Raw genomic sequence first — 27428 nt, forward strand, 5'->3', positions numbered from 1 at the left:
CTACATTTAGCTATAATATCAGTTTTTATGTACACTAGTCTTTCTTATTACGGTCATGACAGATTTAAAAAATTACCCTCACGCAGCATATTATGTCAGCGAGTTTTCCATTCAGTCAAAACTATACATGAATTGATGCCCAATTTTGGGTTGTCATAATTACAGCTAGTGAATTTGCATATGAAAATATTGGTCTGTGTATCCACGTTGTATTTTGCAGCTTATGTTTGCACCCAAACTTTATTCAAGAGATTGATGTACAATGTTTGGAGATATTTAGAATGGGAAATAGATTTATAACACTGTTAATTGCATATCATTATTTAAGATCAAAACAAATTTCTGTTTGTTAGAAGTGGCTTAAACTATGTACTTGCCTTAGAGTGGTGAAGTTAATTCTTTACCTAGGCATAAAAAGGTTATAAAATTTAGACTCGAAAGAAATGATGCTTGTATTCCATGTAAAGGTTAAAAATTTTAAAATAATAAAATTAACTGATTTGGGCGATACTTGGTGGAACGAGGAAATGTTCATGGTGAAGCAAAACCCAGTTTTATTCCACAAACTTTTTATTATTAGCTGTCAACTAGTTTCGACGGCTATACCGTCATTATCAAGACTAACAGTTAACTTTAAAAAGTTAAAGATTGTTAGTCTTGATAATGATGGTATAGTCATCGAAACTAGTTGACAGCTAATAATAAAAAGTTTGTGGAACAGAGCTGGGTTTCGCTTCACCATGAACATTCTAAAATAACTTACACCCCTTATTATCTGCAGAAAATTTTAAATTATGATGCAAGTTTTGCTTGAATATGCACTTGGCTATTAAGGTTGGTAAAGATAGATGCCTAAGCACTCGAAATGATCTCTCAAAGCAAATGTATCTTTTCAGTGTGTTTTACCTGAACAAACTTGAGCTTACCATCAGTAATTTTTGTCTGTAGTTGTGAAGGTTATTGAATACATATTGAGACACTTCTCTCTTTGGTAGGTGCATGCGTATTTTGTATTTCTATCAAGAAGAAGTACTTTTACTGAGAATTACCCATATTTTGTGATCCATCTGTAAATAGTTCATTTCATTGTCATTATAACTATTAATCTTATTTGTAAATATCCCCCAGTTATCGTGAGAAATATTATTCGTGCTTAAAGATGTACAGCAATGATGATTAAAACATGTTTGCCTCCATCGTGAATGAATGCCCTCTTTACAAAAGTCAATTTAATTTTTGTTTAGTTAGTGCAAAGAGTTATTTGTATACCCACGAAACACTCTTTTGGAATATTTGGCCATCAATCCTAGGAGGTGGTGGAGTGCGCTGGCAAACTTTGATGTCATTGGTTCAAATCCTGCTTGGGTCGGTTTTTTGCCACCCATGTCGTGGATGCATGTACTTTAGTTTCTATGGATAAATATCTCTTTTTCTTAGCCTGGCACCTACCTCAGCAGTCTGTAAAGCCTAACAGTGTGCCAAGTATGAGTGTGCATTCAGCAATGGTGTAATTTACCCCTCTCAAAGCTCCTGCTATTTTTACAAAAAAAAAAGTTTTTGCCTTTGCAGGAAGATAATTTATATTTTTCTGTAATTAATTTGTTGGATGGATGGGAGTACTTCTCATAGACTTGTTTAATTATGACTGTGTGGTTACATATTACAAATTTTTATAATAATTGACAATAAATCGTTGCTGTTAATTCATTGGATACCCATCTGATTCACTGGGCATATTTTGTTTTTACCTAGAAAAACTCTACATTTTTATTTGTGTTAATTTTGTCAGCCATGATTTAATGTGCATCTGCGTGTGATAAAATAAGTGTAATTTCAAGATGCAGAAAACATTTAAAAGTCAGATGTCAGGGTATATTAGTGATTTATTCATGAAAAATAATAGAAATGCATTCATTTTCTCTTGTTTTCTTTTTCAAATCATCTATTTCATGACATATTTTAAGGTTGTTAAAGTTGGGTTTACAATTTTTTATGGCCCTTAATGAATAGTATTTACTTAATAAGTGTAAATTTTGAATAATTTAGACAAAAGTTATTTATTCTGATTGATATTTATCCTAGTTGGTGATTTTTTAAAATTTACATTTAAAATAACATTCACATTTATTTTTATTTTCAAAAATATTTAAAAAAGTTACAAAACATTTAGCAAAGACCTTGCTGAAATTCTTGCATCGAAGATTTTGACTTTATTCAAATTTATTTTGTGGAAGATTATTTTCAAGTAGGATAAGAACTCCTGTGTCACTTCTGTCCAAAATAGTCTATTTTAGGATGGGCAGCCTCAGGAATTTTAAAATGAGATGGAATAGCCTGAATAAACATTTTTTTTAGATTAAGAACCCAATGGGAAATGTTTAATACATAATTGCTATTTAAGTATTGTGGCGATTTATCTTTCTTGTCTCTTAGCTGCTAAGCTTAAATAATTTTCTGATGTTGGGATGTGAAATCTTGAGTTATTGTCATTTGTTAAGATGATCAGAAAAGACAACTTCTGTCCTGAATCTAGGGGAAAATATTTTCTGTTAATCCAGGACAGTATTGAGGAAAGAATTCTGTAGTACTTAGAGAGGTTTGTGGTGTAAAAATTAATTTCTGCTGAACATAGGCTCATAATGTAATTAAGTATTTCAACTGCAAAATTTTATGGGAAATTTTTTACCCTGAAATAAATCTACAGTTCCTTAGCATACCAGGCAAACTTATAGCGTGTGGTGTTATTCATTCAATGTTTGTTTCATTAAAAAACTAGCCGCTCTGATGAATTCCATTATGCAAGCCTGTTTTAAACAGTTAACAGTAATCCTGTGGCTACATCGCACAACTGCCTGGTGGAGGCCTGCATTTTGAGTCCCTCGTGGATTTTTATTTCTTTGAATATTTGTAATTTTCCGTGAAAGAATTCGGTTAACCATACTTATTGTTTTTTTTTTTTTTCAAAATTTTATTGCTTTACCAGTTGGTAAATGTCATCTTTGCCCTCACTTAACAGCATTTGAATATTTATAATTTTTTTCGGATGCAGCCTTTGAATAAAGCTGTCTTTAGTATTACATTATGTATTTATACATTATTTCTGCTCTTGGTTTATTATTTTTGTAGCTATATGGTACTTTTGGCCTCACATATATTCTTACATTTCAAAGCCTAGTGTGTGTACAGGATTGTTTTCGACTCTACTTTGCGTTCCTCATTTGCCTATGGGTGTTAAAAATAGGAGTGGTCATTGAATGTGATAAAATATTTGCAACAAAAAAATATTGTTCTAAGGAAAAGTCATGAGAATTGTGGTGCATTGCAGGCTTCTGTTAAAGAATGAAAGAAATGAAGGAAAAATATTCTGCACTGGTTCTCCACCTGGCAGTGAAGCACTGTGGCCACTAGACTTCTGATAACAGTGTGAAATAGGCTTGCAGATGGGAATTTATGAGAGATACTAATGTGTAAGCCCCTTTTTAAATTAAACTATTGATTATATAGCCCGATATCATTCATAATCAGCCTACATTGGATTACAAGTCCAAAAAGCTTGGTTGGATTCTGAGACGCATATTTAATGCACTCCCTTTGTTAGATAATTATATTGGAAATAATAATGAATACTTGGCACAAAGGAGTTCTGATTGTACTACTGTGCTTTACATCGTGGCATGTGGGGTTACGGTGATATTTTCTTTCAGAGAAAGAATGTGTACTACCTAATGCAATCCTCAAATAAAAGTTATGATAGTAATCCAGACTGACATTCTCAGTAATCATCAAGGCCTGATATCTTCAATTTCAGGGAATTTTACTTATGTATTTATACCAGAGATGGGTCAAATAGCTTTTTTCTCGAATTTGAATACGAATACTTAAATTTTTTCCAAATTCCTCTCTCGAATGTCGAATACGATAGACTCTCTTTAATACGAACAATGTTATTATGAAGTCCTCGTTATTATGAAGCACATCGTCGATCCCGACAAAAAGGCCAATCTGTTCTCTAGTTAAGGAAACGTTATTGCAAAATTTTCGTTAGTAGGAAATTATGAACTTAAGTCCCGGTCCCGGCGGTTACTAATAGAACTTTATTACAAAGTTCCACAAACAAGCAGCGGCATTTAGGAGGATGTAATAAGTTTCATTCCTCTTAAATCATGGTGACCCTCTCATTACCGCTTGTAAATTGGACATACATTATGTCCTCTTCTTACGAACTTTCGAAGATACGAACATTCGAAAAATTCAAGCGTCCTGATATTTCAAATTTGTCTCCTTTGGAGTTGGCTTATGCACTGCCGTGTGGCATAGAGGAACTCTTGCTCCAGGCATAATCTCAACAAAGCGTTATTTTATCCTTTGTGAAGTCAGGAACTGTTCAGCGTTTTGCCCGTTCTTCCTTCCCGTGGGTAGCGAATTTTTGCAGCTCCAGCTGCGTCGCACTCGCAGCAAGAGTACCTCGTCACAATCGTTAAAGCACACGTGTAATGCAGTGTCCCGTTCTGCAGCTGCACATTTTGATGCCTTGCATAGCCTTATCAACTTACGAGTAAGGTGTTGGAGCACATCTTGTTCATATACCGAGGACTAACTGTATTTGGGAAGATGGCAACCTTCGATTGTGTTGTGCCGCATTCTTCTATTAATAAAAACAAACAAATATTCTTATTGCATGTGCTTTAAAGGCGTATATCACGCAAATGGCTCTGAAGCTATTCCACAGTGTGACTTAGTGCGGGATATTGAAAAGACAAGAAATTTTGATAAACTACAATTTTTTGCCATGATTCCAAAAAGAAACGTTTATACGAACTTCGTTATTACTAACCTCCGGTTTTTCAGTCCTGTGAACTTCATAATAACCAGAGTCTACTGTACTACATTAGTGAATAATCATTTTTCCACCAATTTCAAATACAAGTGAAAATTAAGATAAAAAAAGCTGAAAACTTCCCAAGTCATTCTACTTAAACATGGCTCCCAAATCCTGACGCAATTGTCACCCGCGATTACATCAAACATATGTGCTTGAAGAACCACAATGCTTTTGTTCTTCCTTATATGCAAATTGAAGGTTATATTATTAGTAGTGTTGCTTTACTGCATTCTTAGAAGATCTGAAATTAAATAGAAAATAGACAGTACCCTTAAAATTAGAATATGTAAAACGTAAATTTGATCATGCAAAAGGGAGACAGAAAAGGAATAGCCTTCTCACGTACATTTGAAAGTATACATGCATTCTTCTTAGTGTTGTTCTCGTAGAGTCATCAGGATTATGCATATTGTAATGCTTATTTTCAATGACAAGTTTTCGTGAAATTATTATTAAAGAATTTAAACCAAACAAATGTGCAAGCCTTCATGTAAGACCCAACTGTTGTCAACGGATTTGTGTTGAATCGTGGACGATCTGTGCTGAGTATATGAAATTCAAATGATGGATAACTTTGTGTCATTTGAAGGAACAAGTGACTTTGTACGCAGTCACGCGCACGGGTGCAAAGTTAAATACACCAAAGGATGATGTTCGCCATGAAAAAATATTTGACTTAGCCGGGATTCGAACCCGGATCTACCGATTGCCGGTCAGGCGTGCTACCAGTTACACCACCAAGCCATCTTCTCAGAGCGAACTTCGGGATGGGTTTTCCCCAAGTTCCCATCCCGAAGTTCGCTCTGAGAAGATGGCTTGGTGGTGTAACTGGTAGCACGCCTGACCGGCAATCAGGAGATCCGGGTTCGAATCCCGGCTAAGTCAAATATTTTTTCATGGCGAACTTCATCCTTTGGTGTATTTAACTTTGTGTCATTTAATATCGAATAGTGTAAAAAGCTCATTGTTCGAGGCATTCGGTGATTCGACTAATCCCTAATTTATACCCATCGACCGATCCCTAATTTATACCCAAATTTTCTATTAGATTTGGTTGGAGTACAACTCATTCCACTTGTAAAACAGTCAACCCTTTTACTGCAGCAGCCCATTTCAGGTGGGATGTGCGAAGACTGCCCAGTCTATTTTCCGAAATTTGCAACATTTCAGATTTTAAAATTTTTCAGGTACTAAATTTTATTTAATACATCTAGATTTTTTCCCAATACTTAAGATATATATTTATATCTTATAACCATAGATAGATTATGGGAGTTTACTTAAATTACAGCCGTTGAAAAGGCCACAATCACGAAAAAAAGTCTAATAAGTCAGGCCGATGAATCAGCCCCTGGCGGTTTTCGCTCAACCAGTGAGGGCCGATATATCAGCCTGGTGGCAGTTAACGGGTTAGACAGTATATTTTTCTTCTATAAGCTATTTCTGAATTTATAGCTTGAAAATTCAATGTCATTGATATTATTCAGCATCTTGGTGTTAGAAGAACTAGAAACCCATATGTATTAAAATTTGTTGACTGGTTATGGTTTAGGGATTTTGAATTGCCGTTGCATTATCTACCAACATCACCCTTGAGAATTGTCTTTAGAACATTGAAGCTTAGTCAGTAACACATTCTGCACATTTGCTCAGTGGACCACAAGTTCTAGATGTAATAGGGTTGTTCACCATTTCTTTTTATGCATTGATGAAAAATGCTCTTAAAGGAAAACTGGATTAATGGCATAATAATAATATTCTCTATTGATGCTGTGAAATTAATCAAGCTCGTCAATTGTGTTACTTAAAAAAAAGTATGAATCCTATGTTGATAATCTTGAGTGAGTTCATCATCGCCTGCTGTTTCAATCTTATTAAAGTGAGGCGTAGGCAATGAACAAATAGTATTTTGTATCACTAAGGTGCCTAAAATGACTTTAACTTTGAACAAAAATGTCTGCTCTTTCCTATTTTTAATGTTTCTGCTTTTGTCTGTTATTCTGGGCTGGTTAAAAATATCACAAAAACTAGACATAAAATAGTGTTAATACCAACAGTGAATGGTTCTAGCACATCATGGCCATTTGAGAAAATGGACAAAAATTGCTGAAAGCACCTCTGGTAATATACCCATGTATGAAGATTGACAGCCACTTCTATAAATACTTTATAAGATACATATGTATACATTATGCTGTATATTTATATTGCTAAGTCATGCTGGTTAGTTGTGTATTTGGGAATAATGCCTGGCATAAGATTCAATAGCAATTGTGCATTTCTTACAAATGGAGAGGAGAAAAACTCAGTTTGAACTTTTTTTCGTCGTTCTGTGCATTTTAATTGTTTCCAAACATGATATCTGTGTAATTATACTGTTGAGGTGAATGACTGCTTGATTTAACAGCATACATAAGATGATTTAAGTCATTCTCTCTGGGAACATAAGCAGTATTATCTTCTTCTGATTGGTTCTAGGAACAAGAACAAAGTTTAAGAAATTAGTCTGCATCATTCTGTGGAACAGCTCACCAATCGCTGTTGGCTAGGTGGCTTGGTTCACTGTGAAAGTGTATTGGCTCAATCATCATATCTCTATGTTCATGCCCATGCTTTGTCTCATATTCCTAATCGCTCAAAAAATTAGTCATGTTTGGTTGCTTATGACTTGGAAAATATGTTTTTCTCAGCCTTTATCCTATCAAATTTGATGTTTTTATACAATATTTGAAATGGAAGCACTTTCTCTACAAATTTTATAGCTGTGAACAACCCTATTCTTGGTCTAGATTGATGGCATGGCAAGGTACTACTAATATTTGCAAGTCTTGGTCTTTCTATGCATAATTCTATTCACAGTAATGTCAGTACTTGGCAGTCTGCATTAATTGCTCCTTTTATATTTCATTCAGTAGTGTTTTTAAATGGATATCTTCTTCAGCTTAGTCTTCGAGAGTTATTATGGTGTAAGAAATTAGGGACAGTTTATACCATGCCACATGATATGCATGCTTAAATTTGACAATGATTTTTTTGTATGGAAATGCTAATCTTATATTCCAAATAAATTATATGCTTGCATCTAATATAAACTATATAATTGATCTTCTAAAGTTTTAGTGTTTTTCATAAAATTGATTTTGTTGAAGTATTACTGCTTAGGTGGGCTATGCTTTAGAATTTAATCAGGACTGCAGAAAGAGCTTCAGCCATTTTTTTCCTCTTTGGCATTCCACATATTTTTGGCTTGAAATCATTTTTCACATTTTAGTATATCATTGTCTGACAAAATAATTTTATTGCATTACATGAAGATGGTGGTTGTTTTATGTTGTAATTTTAAATGAATATACATGTATTGTTCAGTGTGTCATTGTTACTTGTGGTGGTATCATTCAAGTATATTTTTTGGTCTAATTGGTGTACGATGAAACTGCTGCAAATGCCTCCATGTGAATCATAATAATCTCTTTGATGTTGTCCAAATTGCAAAACTTGATAGCATTTAATCTGTGGGCATGCATTTTATGTTATCTAATCAACATTATTAAGATCAATGAGTTTGTGTTTCTCAGTATAAACTAATGTGAACAAATATTCTAATTGAAAGAGTGTTTTTGGCAACAAGGCCCAGTTCACACAGGGGGAGAGCATGTTCTCGATTGGCCAGCAGCACTTGTGCAGTGAAATATTTTAGTGAATATACCTGAGTATTCCATGGTGGGTTATCACTAATGCAATGTATTCCATGCAGAAGTAGAACTTTGGCATTCCAACAATTCATTATTATTGCTAGTAATTCCTTGGCTAAATCTAATAATTCTGGACTCCTATGAAGTGATTTCATCTGGATTTCTGTGTTATAATCTCAGTGAGTTTACTTCATTCCTCTCCAGGGCTAAATAAGCTTATTATTGCTTTTAAAACTGATAAATCCCTCATTTCCTTGATACTACAAAGTAAAAGTAACTAAATGAACATCTTTTATCATCTTGTGAATGACTTCACATGTGCAGTACTATGTTAATTTCCCTTATGGATGCTAAGTGGGTTGATGCTAGAACAGATGGGTCTGTATTTAGTGTTCCTGTTGCAGTGATTATTAGTTGGTTGCCTCATTAACTAAAATTAAATAAGTCCTTACCTGCTTTAATTTTTGGGCCAACTGGTGAGTACAGTATTAAACATAATCGCCCATTGGGGTAGCAACGTCCGCTCTTGAAAAGTATCTCTCACCTAAATTTCAATTGTTCCACCTCCCTGAAAATTCATCAAATTAACGAGTCCTTGTTTTCAATTGGCAAATTTAAGCACTTAACCAGCTTATTAGAAATGTTATACTCTTGGGGAGATGCTAATAGCCAGCTTGAAAGCTAAATGACTAATGACCTAGACCTAGCATGGAATCCTTCATAACCTTCCATGCATAATTATGCTGGCATATCTTGCACAAGTTCTTCCCCCGTTTGAAATTGGACTTGAGTAATGGCGTCGCCACATGCCCCAGGGCCAGCGTCTGCTGACCATGTCCTGCTCGGACAAGGTGTGCAAGTGGAATGTGGTCGGACTGCAGGGCTCACTGCTCTCTCATCTCGTGGAGCCTATCTACCTCGACAGCGTGGTGCTGGGCAGCCTCTTCCACCCCTCTCACCTCTACAGGTAATTCCTCCCCCGTAGCCTTAATAGGTGGCTAACTAGTCAAGTGTACCATCTCATAGCGAATAGTTTCTCTTTCAACCTGTAATAGGGTGGTTTCCTATTATTTTTTTATTGCCTAAACTGAAAGATTCCGGGAGTATTAATTTCACGCTTTTAGATTTTTAAATGGCGACATCTATTTTTTGCGATTAAATGAGAAGTGAAAATTTACAGGCGCCTAAAAATGCGGCGGCTAAGTATGAATGCTGGGAAAACCCCACGTGACATCATTCTGGTTCTCGCTATCGCCGTGTGAGGTGACCTTTGGGTGAGGGTATGTGCTTCGCTGCAATGCAGGCTGCTTGGAGGTATCAGAGTACTCTGCTAGCAGGTAGCGCTTGGCTTAAATAAGGATTATTAATACCGTATCAAATGAAGGAAACTTTCCATTGGCAGTCTTAATAAGTGATTATAAAGACATGTTTCCCTGAGCTCTGTGCCTCATGCATGCATTGGTAATCTCAGAGGATGTAAAACTCCTATCCACTCGTATAGAAACTAGGTCCCTGTGACGTCACATGGAGTGGCATCGTATGGGCGCCAATCTGGCCTTTTTAAAATGCTGTTAAAATTGACCATTGCCATTCGTCTAAACTGGGATTTGTAAAACCAAATAATATGTATATTATGAATACACTAATGGTGGGTAACGTATCGCCATCAATGCCTTTCGTTTTCTTTGATGAAGGAAACTACCCTATTTTATCTGCCTAGCATTTTCTGTTGCAATACAGTAAAACTTCTCAGAATATTAGTCCATTTTCAATTAATATTATGGGTACCTTTTATTTATTTAGGAAACAATTTTCACCTCCCTTGTATATGTTAGTAGCCTGTGATAAAAATGAAAACAAGAACCATTCAGTAAAAAAATGTAATGCATGTGATTAAAATTTGTCTCATCAGTTATTAAAATAAATGAGGCAAATTTGACTTTTGTGTATAAAGTAAATATTCACTTTAGACTTTAATTCACATAATTCTTAATTCTATAATTTGTAAATAGTCCAATAATATGTTAAGGTAAAAACTTATCAGAAATTATGAATGTGATCAGCACATTTTTGCTCAGAGCCATAGGGCTCCAAGTCATAGTTGCTCCTTTATGATCTCCATCCCTATGTCATTTTCTTCAAATATGAACTACATAAGTTTTTTTCTTACCATGGTCTGAAGCCTTACCATTCAGTCTCTGTCAGAAGTCACATAAAAGTGAAGAGTGGTGTCGTATTTGGTGGAACATGTCATTGATTTAAATACATCGTATTTATGAAGTTGTATTCATAGAAGTTATACTGTATTTTCATTCTTGCTTGTCTGCTGATGTAGGTCTGTAAGTTGAATATTCTTGGGCTCACCACAGCTGTAGTAAAACTTTGTTGCTAACATTCGGAAACTATGTTTTCGCTAAGCTAGACTCATTAACAAGTTAATCATAAGAGGTTCACTTCCATATTTTTTCACCCATTCATATCACAATAATTGTTATATTACATGGATGGCCATAAACATCACAAGAATACCGATATGCTGGAAGTCTCTCATTCTATTTCAATTTTTACTGCTAATTATTTTGTGAATAGCACACCATATTTTTTAGTATATTCCATATTTTGTATTTATTCTTGCTGTTTAAGAGGAGGTAACTCCTGATGGCATATCAGATTTTGGTTGAATCTTTATAGTGTGATATTAAATACTTGGTATGATAAATTTATTTTTAACTAGCTGTATCTTTGTTAAACTTATTAGAAGTCTTGGTGTTTGTGGTTGATTGAATCCAAAGTAAGGGATATGAATGTAACTAGTTGATGAGATTGAGACTATTTTAATTAAAATATTTTAAATGTATTAATCTTATTTTCTGTTTTTAGATGCAAAGCGAGGAATATAGACGCTAGATACTAGTTGAACAACCTATACATAAAGATTAGATTTTATAACATTTTAACCTTTCAAATCTTAATTTCCAGGAGAGATCAATTTCTTGGTGTAGTATGCTAATTCAGTTTTTGTGTATTAGATAGGAGGTTTTATTCTGGAGCTCATGAATTGCTAATATTTTAGAATATGTACATGTATTGATCGCTTTTTGGGTTGCGTTCAATCTTATCCTACCTTTTCCAGGGCCTCAAAAATGGTCAATAAAATGGTAAATGTTGTGTGTCAATTTTGCTCTGTTCATGTAGTTAATTCTACATAGTATTAATTCTGATTTTAATGGCGTACATTTATTACTCAAATATCGAAAAAAATATTATTTTTCTTCACATTTTTTTAGTCTTGTATCTGCTATAATTATGAAAAATATATTCTTTATAACGGGGTTAATACAGGTTAAGGAAATGAATATCATGACTGTAAGTTGGAGAGATGTAAGGGAAATGAGATTACATTCAGGGAAAAACTTATAAGCTAGCTAGAAGATGACAATTGTGGTTGAACATGCGGAGCAGTGTTGCTACTTAAGGGAGGTGTGGAGGGTATTATTTTGCTGTCCTGGCTAAGCTCACGTATTAGCCATCACTTGGCTCTGCATGAACTCCTCTATCACTAATGCTTGTCTTTACATGTTTCACAATATACTTTGCTGTATTTTTCCTCATAATACCTTTATATGAATGCTTTTTCATTAATATAAACTCAGGAAACTTAAACAAATTAGTTCCTGAAATCAGGGATATTGAAAATGGAAAGTTAGCATTAACCATGCATACTTAAAACAAATAAAGGAACAGGAATTATACGTGTAGATGTATTGCCACCAGGTGTCATACTAGGGGTGACGTGGGATATCCTGTCGTAATCAAAGAGGAAAGGGGAGGATAACAAAATGATGAAAGATTTTCATTCAGCTATTCTATCGTAATTTTATGGTAAAAAAATTGAAAAACTCAAGTTGCCACCTACTTTGAGTTGTTGGCAGCATAACAATTTTTGTTTATGAACGTATTCAGGGAGATTGTTGATTTTGGGAAGAAGTCGCTCACATGAGTTTAAAACAAACCGTGCAGTGCTCAGGGTGACCTGCTCGGCAGGGGCAAATAACATCAAAAACTTACCTGCGAATGGGATAAGGCTGACTTTTTACCATCAACGGCTCAAGAAGGAGGCAACTGAGGGAAAAGCTGATAGTGTAGGTTTCTTATTTTTTGAAAGGTTCCCTATTAATATCAATGACTTCAAAATGTTATTGAATTTGCCCATTGCATCACATGTCCACACACAAACTGCAGCCATTCTTTGCCACCTTCACCTGCTGGTCGATTAAATGTGATGGCGTTGCATAAACCTTATTTTTTAACCTTTTCACGCCGAGCTCCCTCGCGGGAAGTTGCTTTTGGCTCTACGAAGGGTTTGAGATTTTCTTTTTCGCCCCGTACGGAGTTTTTTTTCGGCTCGGGACTGACCAGGTAGTCGCTTCCTCCCCTTAATGACCTTTCCTAGTGGGGATAATCCTCGACCCTTTTCCCCGAGAGCAGCCCATCCCGGCATACTTTTGCGGTCAGTTAATTGTTACCAGTGCAATTTTAATTTTTTTTAATTGTTACTGTTGCATTAAATGACAGTTCATCAATGTATTCCTTTCATTTTGCAATGCCTGTAGAACTTTTAAACGAAGTTCTACGGTTATTTTTAGGGTTTTCAGCAAAACGGCATTATATCATAGACCAACAAATACTTTAAAGGGAATGAAATCTTTCAATGTTCCTAGCCTACTTCTAGGTATTTACGATTTATGATATTAACATAATTTAGATCCATGATGCCAAAATCCACACTCCTCATTTGCGTCTGCTCTCCAGTTCTCTGAAAACATGAGAATGATACATTTAGAATGTTTTTAGAAGAATATTTTCCCGAAAAATTCTCATAAAACTACTTGAATCATACAAATGCATACAGAACATTTACGGTTAAATTTGAATACACGCCAAGAAAATTTTGAAAAGAAAATGAGCTTTTCCGAGAAGAGTGAGGTTATCATCTTCCACGTACATATTTCCGTAGGAGAATACTTACACCAATATACTCTTGGGTCTTCCAGTTGGAGGATGATAAGTTTTTCCTAGAAAACATTAATGCGCTAATGTGTCCCGAAATAAGCCCGTGAGGGGCACAAAGCAGACCACCAGAATCCTGACCAGAGAAGCAAGATATGAGAGTAATTTTCTGGGTGGTGCAGTTCTCTTTCATTCATGGTTTGGGGCTGCATCGCACAGCAGGGTTCCACAGAAACCATCCCTGGTATAGGTAGCGGAATGCGTACAGATAGTTAACGGCTAAATTTGAATACACGCCAAGAAAATTTTGAAAAGAAAATGAGCTATTCCGAGAAGAGTGAGGTTATCACCTTCCACGTACATATTTCAGTAGGAGAATACTTACACCAATATACTCTTGGGTCTTCCAGTTGGAGGATAATAAGTTTTTCCAAGAAAACATTAATGCGCTAATGCGTCCTTAACTAACTCTGTGAGGTGCAACCTGACCAGAGATCCAAGATATGAGAGTAACTACCTGGGTAGAGCAGTTGTCTTTCCTGCAATGGTTTGGAATGCTTCTCACAACATGTGTCTACGTAAAACATTCCTTATCATACATTATCGTACATTAAATTTACGAATTTTTAGGATATGCATTAATCAGTATTTATAGCGAAATTCGTTTATAATACCTTTGTATTCAAAGGTTGGTAAGAGGTTATTAAAAATAGTCGCTGTAATTTTGGCTCACGACAAAGAACTGAGAGAATCATATTTTATTACATTACGAGGGCTTTTTTTCATAGAAGTTAAATCGAATATTCTATCGAATTTCACCGCAAATGTACATCTAGAATGTAGCTAACAAAATAACGTATATTTTTAGATGTAAATCATTACAATATCGCTCCTACAAACTTGCTAGTGAGTTGTAAAAATAACAATTAAACATCTAACCTTAGCGTCTCCAAAAATTGTTCTAGGTGATGATCAACTCCGTTAATATGAACGCTAGAATTCCGTTTAAAATTTGGAACCAATCAGCAGAACATACAGAATGTAATTCCTCGCATTGATTTTCAATAAATGCAACATGAACGTTTTTAGTTATTTTAACTTATAAACAAATAAGTGACCATGAGCACCTTCCTTGAGTGGGTCACTAAGTGCCGGGATGGGCCGAGATAATCCCCACGCGGACAATAGGAAAGGGTCGGACCTCTCACGCCGAGAGACCCTAATGGCGGTTGGGACCCACTTGGCATGCTTGACCGCGAAATTGTGAAAACACGGCCTTTGGCCTTTTGCATCGAAAATGTCAAGCCGTGATAATCCGGCCTTCCTTCTTTAGCATCAGAAAATTCAGGCCGTGAAATCACGCCCTGCGTAGGGAAGAGGTTAACATGTGATTGGGCTCATTCACCATTCTTTTATCATTGCGTATGGCATTAGTGTTAAAATTAAAGAGACCTGAATTTTTCTGTTTTCAATCAGTCTCCTATGTCTCAAGTAATTCAACGCAAAAATTAAACATGCCTGACCCTTTTGCTGATTAGTTCATGAGGTCACTGACTCATGCTGATTAGCTCATCACTTCATTCCTCTACTTTTTGGTCTTGGACGTTCATTTCACAGGGTTCGTTGTCACTAACACTCTCATGAGCAATTCTTTCCGTCGAAGAACTGGTCTCACAGAAAGGCTAAATGAACCAGAACTTAAATGACGTCACTAACTCTTGAAAAGTGGGGAGAAACTTTTGCATTATTCATTTTGAAGTCTGAACTATTGAGAAAATGGCTGAATGAGGGAGAAATTTTTGTCATGATACATCTGTCTCTTCTATCTACCAAATTCTCTTGTAAAATTGCAATTTCGGGTTTGAGTGATCGACCCCATTGCTATGAGATTTTTTGAGACAGCTTATTTTCAACACCTTAACCCAAGTTTCAATGAGTCATCATTAGATTTTTTCAATCAATTTTTTGTTATATTCTGCATCCACCAGAATATGATGCCAGCCCACTACATTTTGTTGTAACTATGAAAGGAATTTTTTGTCGCCAGTGAAGGCAACCATTTTGAATTAAATACACCAACGGATGAAGTTCGCCAGGTATAAATATTTGACTTAGCCGGGATTCGAACCCGGATCTCCCGATTGTCGGTCCGGCGTGTTTACCAGTTCCACCACCAAGCCATTTTCTCAGAGCGAACTTCGGGATGGGTTATACCGAACAAGATGGTTAACATCACAAGTCCACACTGTGGCACATGTGGCGTAGGGTCGTGCTTGCTAAGCCACTGTCGGGGTGAAATACCCTAATTTTGTCGCTGGTCTGGGATGACGAATTTCAAAGCACTGCAGGAACTGTTCCCTTGTATATCCTACCTTTTCCTTAAGGAACACAAAAAGCAATGTGTTTCACCCTCTTTTCATGTCAAATATGATATGAATGGTGCTACTGAAATGAAAGTTCACTGTTAAATTTGTGCAATTTGCATATTGTAAGCAGAGGCATAACCACTGAGCTTGTACATTAATTGCCCAGAATCACGTCTCAAGATTCTCAACATGCAAAGCAAATGCTTTCCAGGTCACTTTGGCAAACATTCACCATGGTTATTCCGTCCAGTTTCCCTGTATTTTTTCTCTTTCCGCTGTGTATGCATAACTGGTGGTAAATTTAAGATTTTCATGCTGCATATGTAATTGTTTTGCAGTGTGTGTCTGGATAAGGTTCTATGCATCATTTATTTTCAGCTGCATCTTTGCCACATAATCCTATTTTTTAATTTTAGTCGAGGAATTTCAGGACATTAATTTTTTCCCTTGAAGAGTTATTTTTTTTGTTGCATATCAAGTTTTTGGGAGTCCTTAGAAGTACTGATGAATTTATACTTCAACAACATTGCCATTTGGCTGAAATAGTTAGGTTTTTGGACTGGATACAGTGTGTGCTTAAGTTTAACTTTATAGTTTAGACAATATATATTGTGGTTTTTTAACCTTTGAAGCAGCATTTTTTTATTTTTCATGATAATTTTTTGTGTTTTATGGATCCCATCCTAAAGTTTTTACCTGGCATTTTTAATAAGCCATTAAACATCTTTTCCTTGCTAGATTTGCCTGAATGAAAGCATGGAAGTTTACGTGACATTATAATGATGACAGCCAAGTTAAAATTCAGGTCATCGTTCTGCAATACTCATCATTCAAGGGCTGTTTTATGCTGATGCTTGTAGGAGTTAGAGTTGCTCATTCAAGACAATGGAATCTGAGTAATTTTGTTCAAAGAGCAAGAAGCAACTGGGCAATTAGGAACAATGCAAGTTTTTAAAATTGAAACTGTATGTCTGGTTCTAATTTTCTGCCTTCTTTAATCTAATAACTCATTTTCTAGCTTGTAAGATGCACTTTTTCAGTGATTAGTGACTTAGTGGATTCATTACAATATATTAGTTTGATTTTTAAGTGCTGGTACAATATGTGTCAGCTGAAATTCATGTATATGAAACTTGATATTGGTGTTACAGTCTTGCTAACTTAAAAACTCCTTGTTCACCACAGAAAATAAATGGAAGATTGCTTGCAGCAACTACTTTCTTTTCAGAAAAAATCTTAAATGTGAAGTTAGGAGAGGTTCTTTCGGTAATATATAATTCGTATCTCTAAAACAGGGAGTAAGTTAGCTTTAAAGCTTTGTCATGATGCATAACCAAACCAAGCATTAATCTCAAACTGAACGTGACCATAATACATATCTCTTGTGTGTGCTCTTTACCATGTTACCTAGAAACTTGGGCTCCCATGTAAACTACCCTGAAATGAAAAACCATCTAGTGCTTTTTTTCTTCTGATTAGTGTGTGCCTAATTGTCCAGCTTCAAAAATTTAGAGCTCTCACTTTTAAATTGTGTTAAAACTTAATCTTGCTCATAAGTCATTAATTGTAAATGAGGCATTTCTACCATGCCAAGCTGAGTAGTGAGGGAGGCCTGACCATGTATTCCCACGTTTGAGATGGTTGATATGATTACACTTAATAGCAGGTACTGCAATTGTCAAATGTTTCATGCATTTTCCTATTTATGTACATATTTTACATGTTGCTACTTCGTCATATTTTTGTGTTATGAATCCACATCTTGGTTGGAAAGATATGACCACTTGATATTTGAATTTCCCGTTTGCAACTTTAAAAAAATACAGTATATGTGATGATATGACAACTTTATCAAAGAAAGAAACAGTTGCTCCTGTTTTTCGATGCAAGTGCCCATTCAAATTTGGCATTTAACTGGAAACGTTGTATATCCGTAAAAGACAAGATTGCAGGAGCTTATATGACCTTAGGGAAAAAAGTGAGTGGGCACAAAATTATCCTCAAGAAAATTATGTTTGCCCAAATTAGGTACAATTGAATACCTGTCAGATGGCTGATAGCAGTGGTACGTATAAGTGAATATTTTTTTGGAAATTTAGAGGAGTTCTCACACTGGCAGAATTGTATAAATTGGCACGGTAATCCCTGAGAACTATGAATAATATCCCTTGTAGATGTAAGCATAAAAATAAATCCATTTGGATGGTGACAGGTATTAGCAGTCTGACGTATTGCATCTCGTGTCATTGTACTGGTGAGCAGCACTTGGCTTGTCGAGATTCCTTCCTATCGATTTCCATGGCTAATCTTTTGAGTGTATTTAATTGGCATTTATCAGGGCTATGTGTGGACGAGTGGAACCATGGATTCAAGGCCTACCCCCTCCATTTCGGCTCAACAAGCCTTTAATGGCCCTCATCAGCTCACCTGAGATCCGGCAAGCTGGCAAAGCTCCTTCATACAGTGTCAATTGGACTATAGGTATGCTATTTGCTTCACGGGTTGAACAGGCATCTCCAAATAGTTCATCCTTAATTGATTGAGATTGTAGTTTTATTTTCAAATTACCTAGTCATTGCTCCATTCCATTGTTTATGATTAAAGTTGATGAAAACCTCAATTTTCTGTGATCATCACATCTTTACATTTCTGTTGCATGTATTTTTTTCCGCTAGCCTCATAATATCTACCGAAGCAGGTGAGTGCTTGACTTAAAAATGCTTGAAATTTCAATGTAGTTTTTGAAAATTCATTGGAATTTGCTGGAGGGCTAGCTTTTAATATGTAGTCCAAGTTGCTGAAATGAATCCCTAAATTTACTATGTATTCTACATCTTATCCATGTGGTGGCATTAGAGATCTTTTTTCTTATAGTTGGAAGCAGAATGCTTCTCGTTGAATTCCTTAAATATCTAGAATGAAATAGATACTCAGTAGTGGCTTATTTTGGTGGATTGGGTTTTTTTTGTCTAGTACTAGCCTCTGCAAAACCACAGCTCTACTTTTGAGCGTTATGTACTGTGGTTACTTTGTGCATAGGAAATACCCTCACTCCCTGATTAGCACTACTAATTCGTTCCAAGAAAAGCGAGCCCTACTTGAAACCGAGCTGTTCGTGGCATTGAGTTCTATAAAGTCTAATATCATGGAGCCTAGTTCCTCCCTGAGGCGTCACATTCACAAGTTTCACTCTGTAGAAATTTCATTTCTTCTGGTTTGAAAATAATATAATGCTGTAAAATTGCTTTCAAATGAATAAATATTAAATATGCCTTGTTTTCATTCAATTAGTTATACTTTTTGCGTATAAGTATGAAAATAATTACAATAACGGCTATTGATCAATAGGCTTTACCTCAAGCCACATGTAGATACACATAATGTATTTTCAAGTACACATAATGTATTTTATATAATTTTTTAACAATAAATATGAATTTCACGTCTTTTAGTGAATAGTGTCTAAATACCCTAAAGTCTATCAAAGCGAAGAAAATAAAACCATTAACCACTGATAAAGCAATAAATCATGCGCTACACCATTTGTAACATTTGTACAACAAAACTTGATTGATAGACGAATTGACTCTTAGGTAGTTATGTTCAATGTTTTCTTCATTTGTGGCGGTAAACGGTCGTCCGGCTCCGTCATCTTGCGTAGCACTTGTGCGACCATTTAGGAATTTTTCAATCCATTCATAGACTCTCCGTTGTGGCAAAACACTGTTCCCGTATTGTACCGAAAGTTTTCAATGGATTTCAGCCCCTGATATGCCTTCCAACACAAAAAAATGGATCACCTGAGCATTGCTCTTCTTTGATGCTAATATGTATATAGCTGAGCAGCCATGGTTAACAATGCAAAATGATAACGAAACTTACCTAGCAGTTTGAAACTTGCAAAGACATAACAACAAATAAACAAAGATATAACTAAATTGCTGCTAATAATTGACTTGCCCTCGCACTACGTAATATCCACTCAGCTTTTCAATTGCCCTGATCGATTTCAACTACGAGGTGTCTTCAATTGGGAGAGCCAAAGAGAAGAAATGTTTCATGCATGGCTTGTATTCATTTCCGAGAGGGATGGGGGAAGGTGGAAGCTGAGGGGGAGGGAGTATTGAGCACCTCTCCATATTTCTAGCAATTGGGATGATTAAAAAAGCTTCTGTTTCTTTTAACATGTTTAGAATATTAAAGTTTTGGTTGAGCGCTACAAATAACTTAACTTTGAATATGGTATCATAAAAAAATACAACCAATTGTGAGTTAAATTCATCAATTTAATTGAATAAAGGAGTAAAACCTTTTAGGTTCACTATTATATTAATATGGGCACGACCAGGGTTTTGTAACGTAGTTACAACACCTGAAGATGTAACTATGTTACGGAGCACGGGTCGTGCCCATATTAATATAATAGTGGACCTAAAAGGTTTTACTCCTTTATTTCCAATGTGGAGAAGTTTCACAAAGTCAAGCCTGTAGTTCTCAGTTATAATTTGACTAAAAATCGCAGCTAATCTTTTAAGTGAGTAAAAGGGGAGTATTTGGAAAATCTACTTTTCATTAAGTAGACTAAACATTGAGACACACCCCTTGAGTCTAGTAGAGCGAAGATAGCTTAACACAGCCACCCCAACATGAGTCACTAGTTGCCCAAAAGTTCTCACCATGGGATGGCTCTGTATTATATTATTGGATTTTTACCAGATATTTTAGAGCAGATGTTAGATGGTAAATCTAAATTTTTTCCCACCAAATTATTGCTTGAATATGTAATCAATGGTTATAACTGCCCACCTTAGGCAGTAAGGTATTGAAATTCCAAGCAATACCTATAATTGGCTAAATCTGTGATTTCATTTGAATCTCAGCCCAAATGAAAAAAATACAGCAAATGCAAATAGAGTAGAAGATTGATAATCCATTCCAGATTAACAACATTTCCAGTGAACAGATCAATTCCCTTGTTTCAGGCAGCTCTGGCACACGGAATTTTTTTTTGTGAGGGAAGGGGTAGGGAAAAACTCAATTGAATTCATAAAATTTATGATAAAAGATGTAAAAAAGATTCAAAACGCCTGAAAAAGTTCTTCACCAATAAATTGCAAAGGTAGTATCTGGGAACAAAAATGGCTCTCATTACTTAATAATCCAGCCAGAACATCATTATTTATAACTAATAACTTCAGGCTTTACTTTGTGAAACCTCTCCATATTGGAAGTAAGGAAATAAAACTTTGTAAGGTTCACTGTTATTTAATTATGGGCACGACCCGGGTTTCGTAACTTGGTTACATCGTCAGGTGACTGATCTTGCATGCATCATATCTTGACCAGAAGGTGGTGGTGTCTTTAGCTCTCGTCTCCTCACCCACTTTAACCCCGCCCTCCCCTCGCTGGTCAGATCCTCACAGGAAAAACCCTCGTCCCAAATCAAGGCTGCCCCTTTCCCCCACCCCCTCTCCCTATTTCAGTCCGTGTTTAACCCTCACCCCCGCTCTTTCAGCCAGTCCTTTTCCTTTCCGATAGATGTCCTCACAGTCACTTGTGTACTTTGTGTATAAATATATGATGCATGCAAGATCAGTCACCTGACGATGTAACCAAGTTACGAAACCCGGGTCGTGCCCTTAATTAAATAACAGTGAACCTTACCAAGTTTTATTTCCTTACTTCCAACATCATTATTTTGCTTCAGTGGCGTAACTAGGAATATGATTTGGAGGGATACGGGGTGGCCTGGGTTGACGACCTCTTCCCCCCCCACAAGCAAGAAGAATCCGGGAAAATTTTTGAAAAATGACATGCCTAGAAATACATTGTCCATCATTTTGGCACTAAAGATTAAACACTAGAATCACTAGGGGCGGTCTGTTGACTGTTCGCATTTTTCTTTCGTGCACCATTTTGATATTTTCTGATCAACAACACTGAGATTTTTTTACTTCTAATATTTTGGCACAAATAACGTGAAAGTGAAGTTTTTTTTTGTTTTGTGGGCAAAAATTTATGCCCAGAGAAATGTCAGCTTTTACCTAGCATGACCGCGAGCGGTCAATTGACCATTTTTGTATATGTATAATAATGTAATTTAGCTCTCTTTGCCGATCCTTGGTGTCGATCTCGTCAAATATCATAGCGTGCACTTTACCACACAGGAACACTACTCAACTTTGACTCTCATGTCTTGAAAACAGTTTTTACATATGATTTTACAGTTTATGCAAAAGAGAGACACAAAAGCAAATCCAAGGAATGTTGCATCGTAAAGAGTCTCTACTATGCGTACTAAGTATTCTGTGGGCAGAGATGAACATTTATTTAGCTAAAATTAAAATTCATTGTTGCACTCGTGCGTAGCTGCTGCCAACCAAGCCAGGTGCTACCGCACCCCCGCTTCTTCTGCATTGCCTGCGGGGCTGCCCAAGAACGTCCGGGGAATACCCTTTCGGTGGCAGGTTACAACCTAGCTAGTCAACGTATCGTCATAGATGCTGCAGTCACCCATTCCCATAGTTCAGTCCACACTGTGGTCATCCGGTTCATCAGAACTGGTGATATTCTCCTCGATCCTCCAATGTGAACTACAGTACACTCCCGATTACCCTAATGGGCTAATGATGGGGTGAGACTGCACAAACAATCGGGAAACACGGGTAACCCGAACTTTCACTTAAATGTCTTGTTATGTTCATAATTTACGTAAAACAAACAATGTATAATTATTTATGCATTATTCTGTTATTTTAGAGTGCTTCCCAGACTCTTTGATTGCTTTCTTAGCCAGTTTGCTATCTTCTTAGCGGCGATAATATGGTTGTACTTGTATTATTAATGCTCCATGTATGACCTGGTTTCGAAAACCACACATCCGTGGCTTTGTGATCACAGATACGGAAAAGTGGTTTGACGTGCATCCGTGATCACGGAGCACGGTCGTGCGCTGCGAGGCTTGGAAACAGGAACGCGGTGCTCCCGTGAATGCAGGTGGTGCACGATCACTTCTGTTATATGAAGGGGACTCTAAAGGAAATAATAAGCCCTGTGTGTCGTAGCGTTAATGCAGTAAATCCGGTGATTTTGCTTCCAATTTTATTTTTTTTAAATATAGCAGAAAGTATTGAGCGAGAGTGAAAATTATGCGCGGATTATCTGCGGCACGGATGAACCGCAGCCGGACAATAATCGGGAGTCTGCTGTACGTATATATTTCGAACAAATGCGGGGAAAACATTTTCGTGCTCAGTTGATGGGAAGAATGAAATTTATTTCAAATGCGACAAAGCATTAAAGATTTTCCTAGATTATAGCAGTTGAAATTGTCACCGATTGAGCCACAAAGGTGTGTTTTTTTTCTTCCCCAAAATTGAATCGGTCTGTCACTTAGAGGCATTTCTGGTGATCGTTACCAGTGTCATATAAACGGTCATGGGTATTTCCAACTAGCTTCCCTATCGTCAACTCATTCGCTTTCACACAGTGTTGCTTTCTCGTGATCGTTGCTTCTTGTGATGGTTACCTCCATTCTACACGTTCCGTAGATGTATTCTACAATGCGCTCATTGAACGTGTTCGAATATATTTCAGGGTCGATCAGCACTCCCTATGTCAGTCTCATTGTCCCATCGCGCTTGGTCTCGAGAGCACTAAAACACTAAAGTTTTATCACATATTCAGAGGATCGATAAAATGGAATACATAACAGCATATTCTGAAAGCATTCTTTTCTATCTCCTTGAAATTCAAATATGCGTCTCATTCCACAATTTTGGTCACTTTATCTAAGCGCTGTCTCTTTTGCTGTCTCATAGTCTACCGTGGTGTTCTCGATTCTTTGATCTTTCGGGTTTTCACCGCATTGTTTGTCATAGAGTGATGACTGTTTCATCTGGATTCCGCTAGGTATCTTCAGAAGTGCCGGTGTCAGCATTTTGCATCTCCTTTGCACGATGATTTCTGTCCTAGAAAATCCCACTTTTTTATTTACATGTGAAAAAGTTAATGCGTTTCCATGTTCCCGAAAAATTATTTTATTTTAACACTGATGTGTCTCTCCCAAATAAATGTGTGAACGTAATCAGAAAATTTGCAATCGTGCTAGGAGAGTAAAGAAATATATACCATTGGACCAAATTTGTAGTGCTTCATTTTAATGCCATCTTTTTTTATTCTTTTTTTCTGACACATGTTTGTAACCAAGAAAACTACTGCATATACGTATTTTGAAATGCTATTTGTCTTTTAAAACGCATGACATATATTTATTAACTATGCAAGTGAGACATTTTTATTTTACAATAAAAATTGTTTAGGTGTAATTAAAATTTTTTTGTAAAGTTCAGTGTTTTTCCTAACACTACATCTAACAGTAAAACAATCAGAACACTTATACACTAATTCGGTAAAAATATGGAGGGAAAACGAATGAAAGAGCTCAAGAAAAGGGTGAATGGTCAATTGACAGCTGGCGGTCATTATAGGTAGGCAGCTTAGCCCGGTCATTCTAGTGTTAACTTTAAGCAAATGCAGTTATTGCACGTCCAAACTTGGCAATAGTTTAAAATAACTTTTTTATTTTTTTGAGGCTATCTATTTCATTTCCCCCCATAGTGTTTTGCATCACCGTATTTTTCAACATGCAGCCGTCACAAATTCAATGTCATTTTCTCTACTACTGGAATCAATTTATCTGTAATTATCAAGTCCTCTGATAGGAGGTAATCCCACTTCGAATAAGTTGCCGTAAATGACAGCCAGTTGTGACTTTTATCTCGTCAATTTAATATTAACAGTCGCAGCCAATCTTACAAGTGAGGAAAAGGGGAGAATTTTGGAAAGTCTGCTTGTTATCATAATCAATGTGTTCCTGAATCCCAAAAAAAGAAGCAATTTCTTACCATTACGTCCATATTTGTGTTGGGTATTTATTTGCCATGTGGGGAGTGGGGCTCAGTATCTGTGGTAGCAACATCCCTGCACATAGTTGTTGGTGCATTCTTCACAAGGTTGGTGAGTTAGACCTGTGTCCTTAGGCTGCATCTCTCTCTTATTAAATTGTTTTTAGCCTGTAATATGTACAAGGTGTGATCAAAAAAAGACCGGACTGATCTTAACACGTTGCGTACGGATGGCGAGAATTCTCGTCATTTTTTTCCCGAATGTTCCGGACGGATGACGAAGATTCTCGTCATTTAGGCGCGTCAACCTAAACAATTTTCAAGTGTACAATACGTACTCGTTAGTACGTTTTCAGTTGTTGTTCGTTATTCATAATGAGTTGATGCATCATAACGTTTGATTGGGTAAAGTTATATTGTAAACATTAGCTTTTTAACCATGTTTAAACCAAAGGCATTACGCCCTAATAGGCACATATTTCCAATCTCAACACCTCCACCCAGAATCGGCATTCCTAGGAATTGAAATACCCCAGTACGCAACGTGTTAATAACTTGTTTATTTCGACGGATACAGCTTAATTGAACTTGTCACCCTCAAAGAACATACCTTGGCTGGCGACACACCTTTGCCAACGTTTCTTTCAGCTCGCGAACACTGCCTAGTAAGCCACCTTCGGGATCCTATTCAGGTGTGCCGTACAATGAGTTTTAATGTCCGCAATAGTGTCGAATTGGTGCCTTTTCTAGGTTGATTTTATATTCGGGAGCAAAAAGAGTCTTGATGGAGTCACGTCGGGAGAGTAAGGTGGCTGCGGAATCACGGAAGCTTTGGTTTTGGCAAAAAACTCTGTCACAATCAACATGCGAGCTGGCTCGTTATTGTGGTGGAAACACCGTCTTGAGGGACGAATTTTGGTGTGATGCATGTCATGCCCAAAATGTCTATCAAAATTGTCTGACAGGATCCAAAACTGATGTCCACTTCTTCGGCTACATTTCTAACGATTAAATGGCGATTTGCCCCACCAAATCGTTTACCAATTTGCCATGGTTGGGGTCTGTCGATGTGGAAGGCTGCCTCATTCGCAAATCTTCGTCTGTTGACTTTCTGCCCGATTGAAAACGATTGTATCACTCAACTCGCACTGGCTTCGACTCATAGCTTCATTAAGAAAGGCTTGCTGAATCATTCCAAATGTCTCCGTAGCACTTTGCCAAGTTTGAAACAAAATTTCACGCACACATGCTGTTCCTCTTAACTCCTTCCTTGCTGCTGTTGCATGCGACGATGAACAGGTTAAGACACGCACTGCTGTTGCTGCATAACGGCTCGTTGTAAACAAACGCAAAACCTTTCATATTAGTCGTCAGATATGTCGCAAGAAGATGCACTTTTCGTTTTGATCCGTTTAACTGTTTTAGCAGAATAAAATCATTCTGCTCATTTTTTGATCACACCTTGTATGTGGAATATCTTCATATGATTGATAGAATGATCAGAAAAGAGTGCTTTCACCTAGGAAAACGGCGACTGAAAAATTGTTTTAAGAAACATGTTGATCCTCACTGCCTCAAAATGAGCACATGTAAGTTAAAGAAGTTAGTAGAATTCCTCTTCATGGCAATTAGGAGTTGATTGAATGAAATGAGAAGACAGTTGTAATTCAAGGAAAAAATAAAGTCATCATTCATGTGTCAAACATTTTTCATAAATCTGCAAATATCCTCCGATAGATTTGAATTATTTTTGGGTGTGCAGCTTGCACAGTGTAAACTTCAACCCACTTCCATTCCTCTCCCTATCAAGTCTGGAAAGTTCAAGGAACGAGCATCGCACGTTGATGCTGTGAATTCTGTTGCTCAAAATCACCACATTTAGGTATTCCAAGTTATGAAAGAATATTGCAAATTAGTTGACTATCACTTGTGGGATTAGTGTGAAGGCAAGCTCCGAGATGGCAATGAAACCACTTAAATAGCCATATTTTCAGTGATGCTAGTTTAAAAAAATATAACCCTTGAAAAACTCCAGCAAACTTTCAATTGTTGAGATGCATCCCTTATTTAGACTTACGGATGGTCAATCTTCTACTGTGGAGAAATACAGGTAGGTACCCTCAAAGCTTGCATAGATAATCTTTAGTCCCAGTGAATGTAACTAAGTCTAAAGTACAATTGTGGTGCAGCTAGATTTTTTGCTAGGTAGTTCATACAAATTGCACCTATCATTCACCCAGCAACAATATATTGACTACAATTACTAGGAAGTATGACCTTGTGCTGTCTGATTCAGAATAAGGTGGAGCTTCCTTGAAATCCATAATTCCTTGCACTGCCATCTTTCCTGAGCCCCAAGAAAATAATACTTGGCACAATATATCACCGTAACGTTTCTTTGCAAAATAAGGTCTCTAGTTAGGAATGTGGTCCTAGTACTGCCCTGGAAAGCTGACATTTGGATTCCTACTCCACTTGAATTATGTTCTCATGATAACTCATATGAATTTCGTATCATTGTAGTGCAGCTAATGTTCTCTCTCTTAAGTCGTGCCTTAATCTCCTGACATTT

At 36.6% G+C, this 27428-nt stretch overlaps 1 protein-coding gene and 2 non-coding genes across 7 annotated transcripts in view; 2 read left to right on the plus strand and 1 right to left on the minus strand.

Annotated features, from left to right (window-relative positions):
• Window positions 1-27428, plus strand: part of LOC124164361 (double-stranded RNA-specific editase 1-like) — a 99440-nt gene that overhangs the window by 61118 nt on the left and 10894 nt on the right. For all 5 annotated transcript variants that reach the window (XM_046541650.1, XM_046541649.1, XM_046541651.1 and 2 more), the window contains 2 exons: window positions 9390-9541; window positions 18289-18431. In XM_046541650.1, the coding sequence (XP_046397606.1) occupies window positions 9390-9541; window positions 18289-18431 (295 nt within the window). The remainder of the gene's footprint in view (window positions 1-9389; window positions 9542-18288; window positions 18432-27428) is intronic.
• Trnaa-ggc lies at window positions 5696-5767 on the plus strand. The gene has a single exon. It is a non-coding gene; the product is annotated as a tRNA-Ala (tRNA).
• Window positions 15692-15764, minus strand: Trnav-gac. The gene has a single exon. It is a non-coding gene; the product is annotated as a tRNA-Val (tRNA).

This window comes from Ischnura elegans, chromosome 8, assembly GCF_921293095.1.
Source record: "Ischnura elegans chromosome 8, ioIscEleg1.1, whole genome shotgun sequence".
Classification (NCBI taxonomy): domain Eukaryota; kingdom Metazoa; phylum Arthropoda; class Insecta; order Odonata; family Coenagrionidae; genus Ischnura; species Ischnura elegans.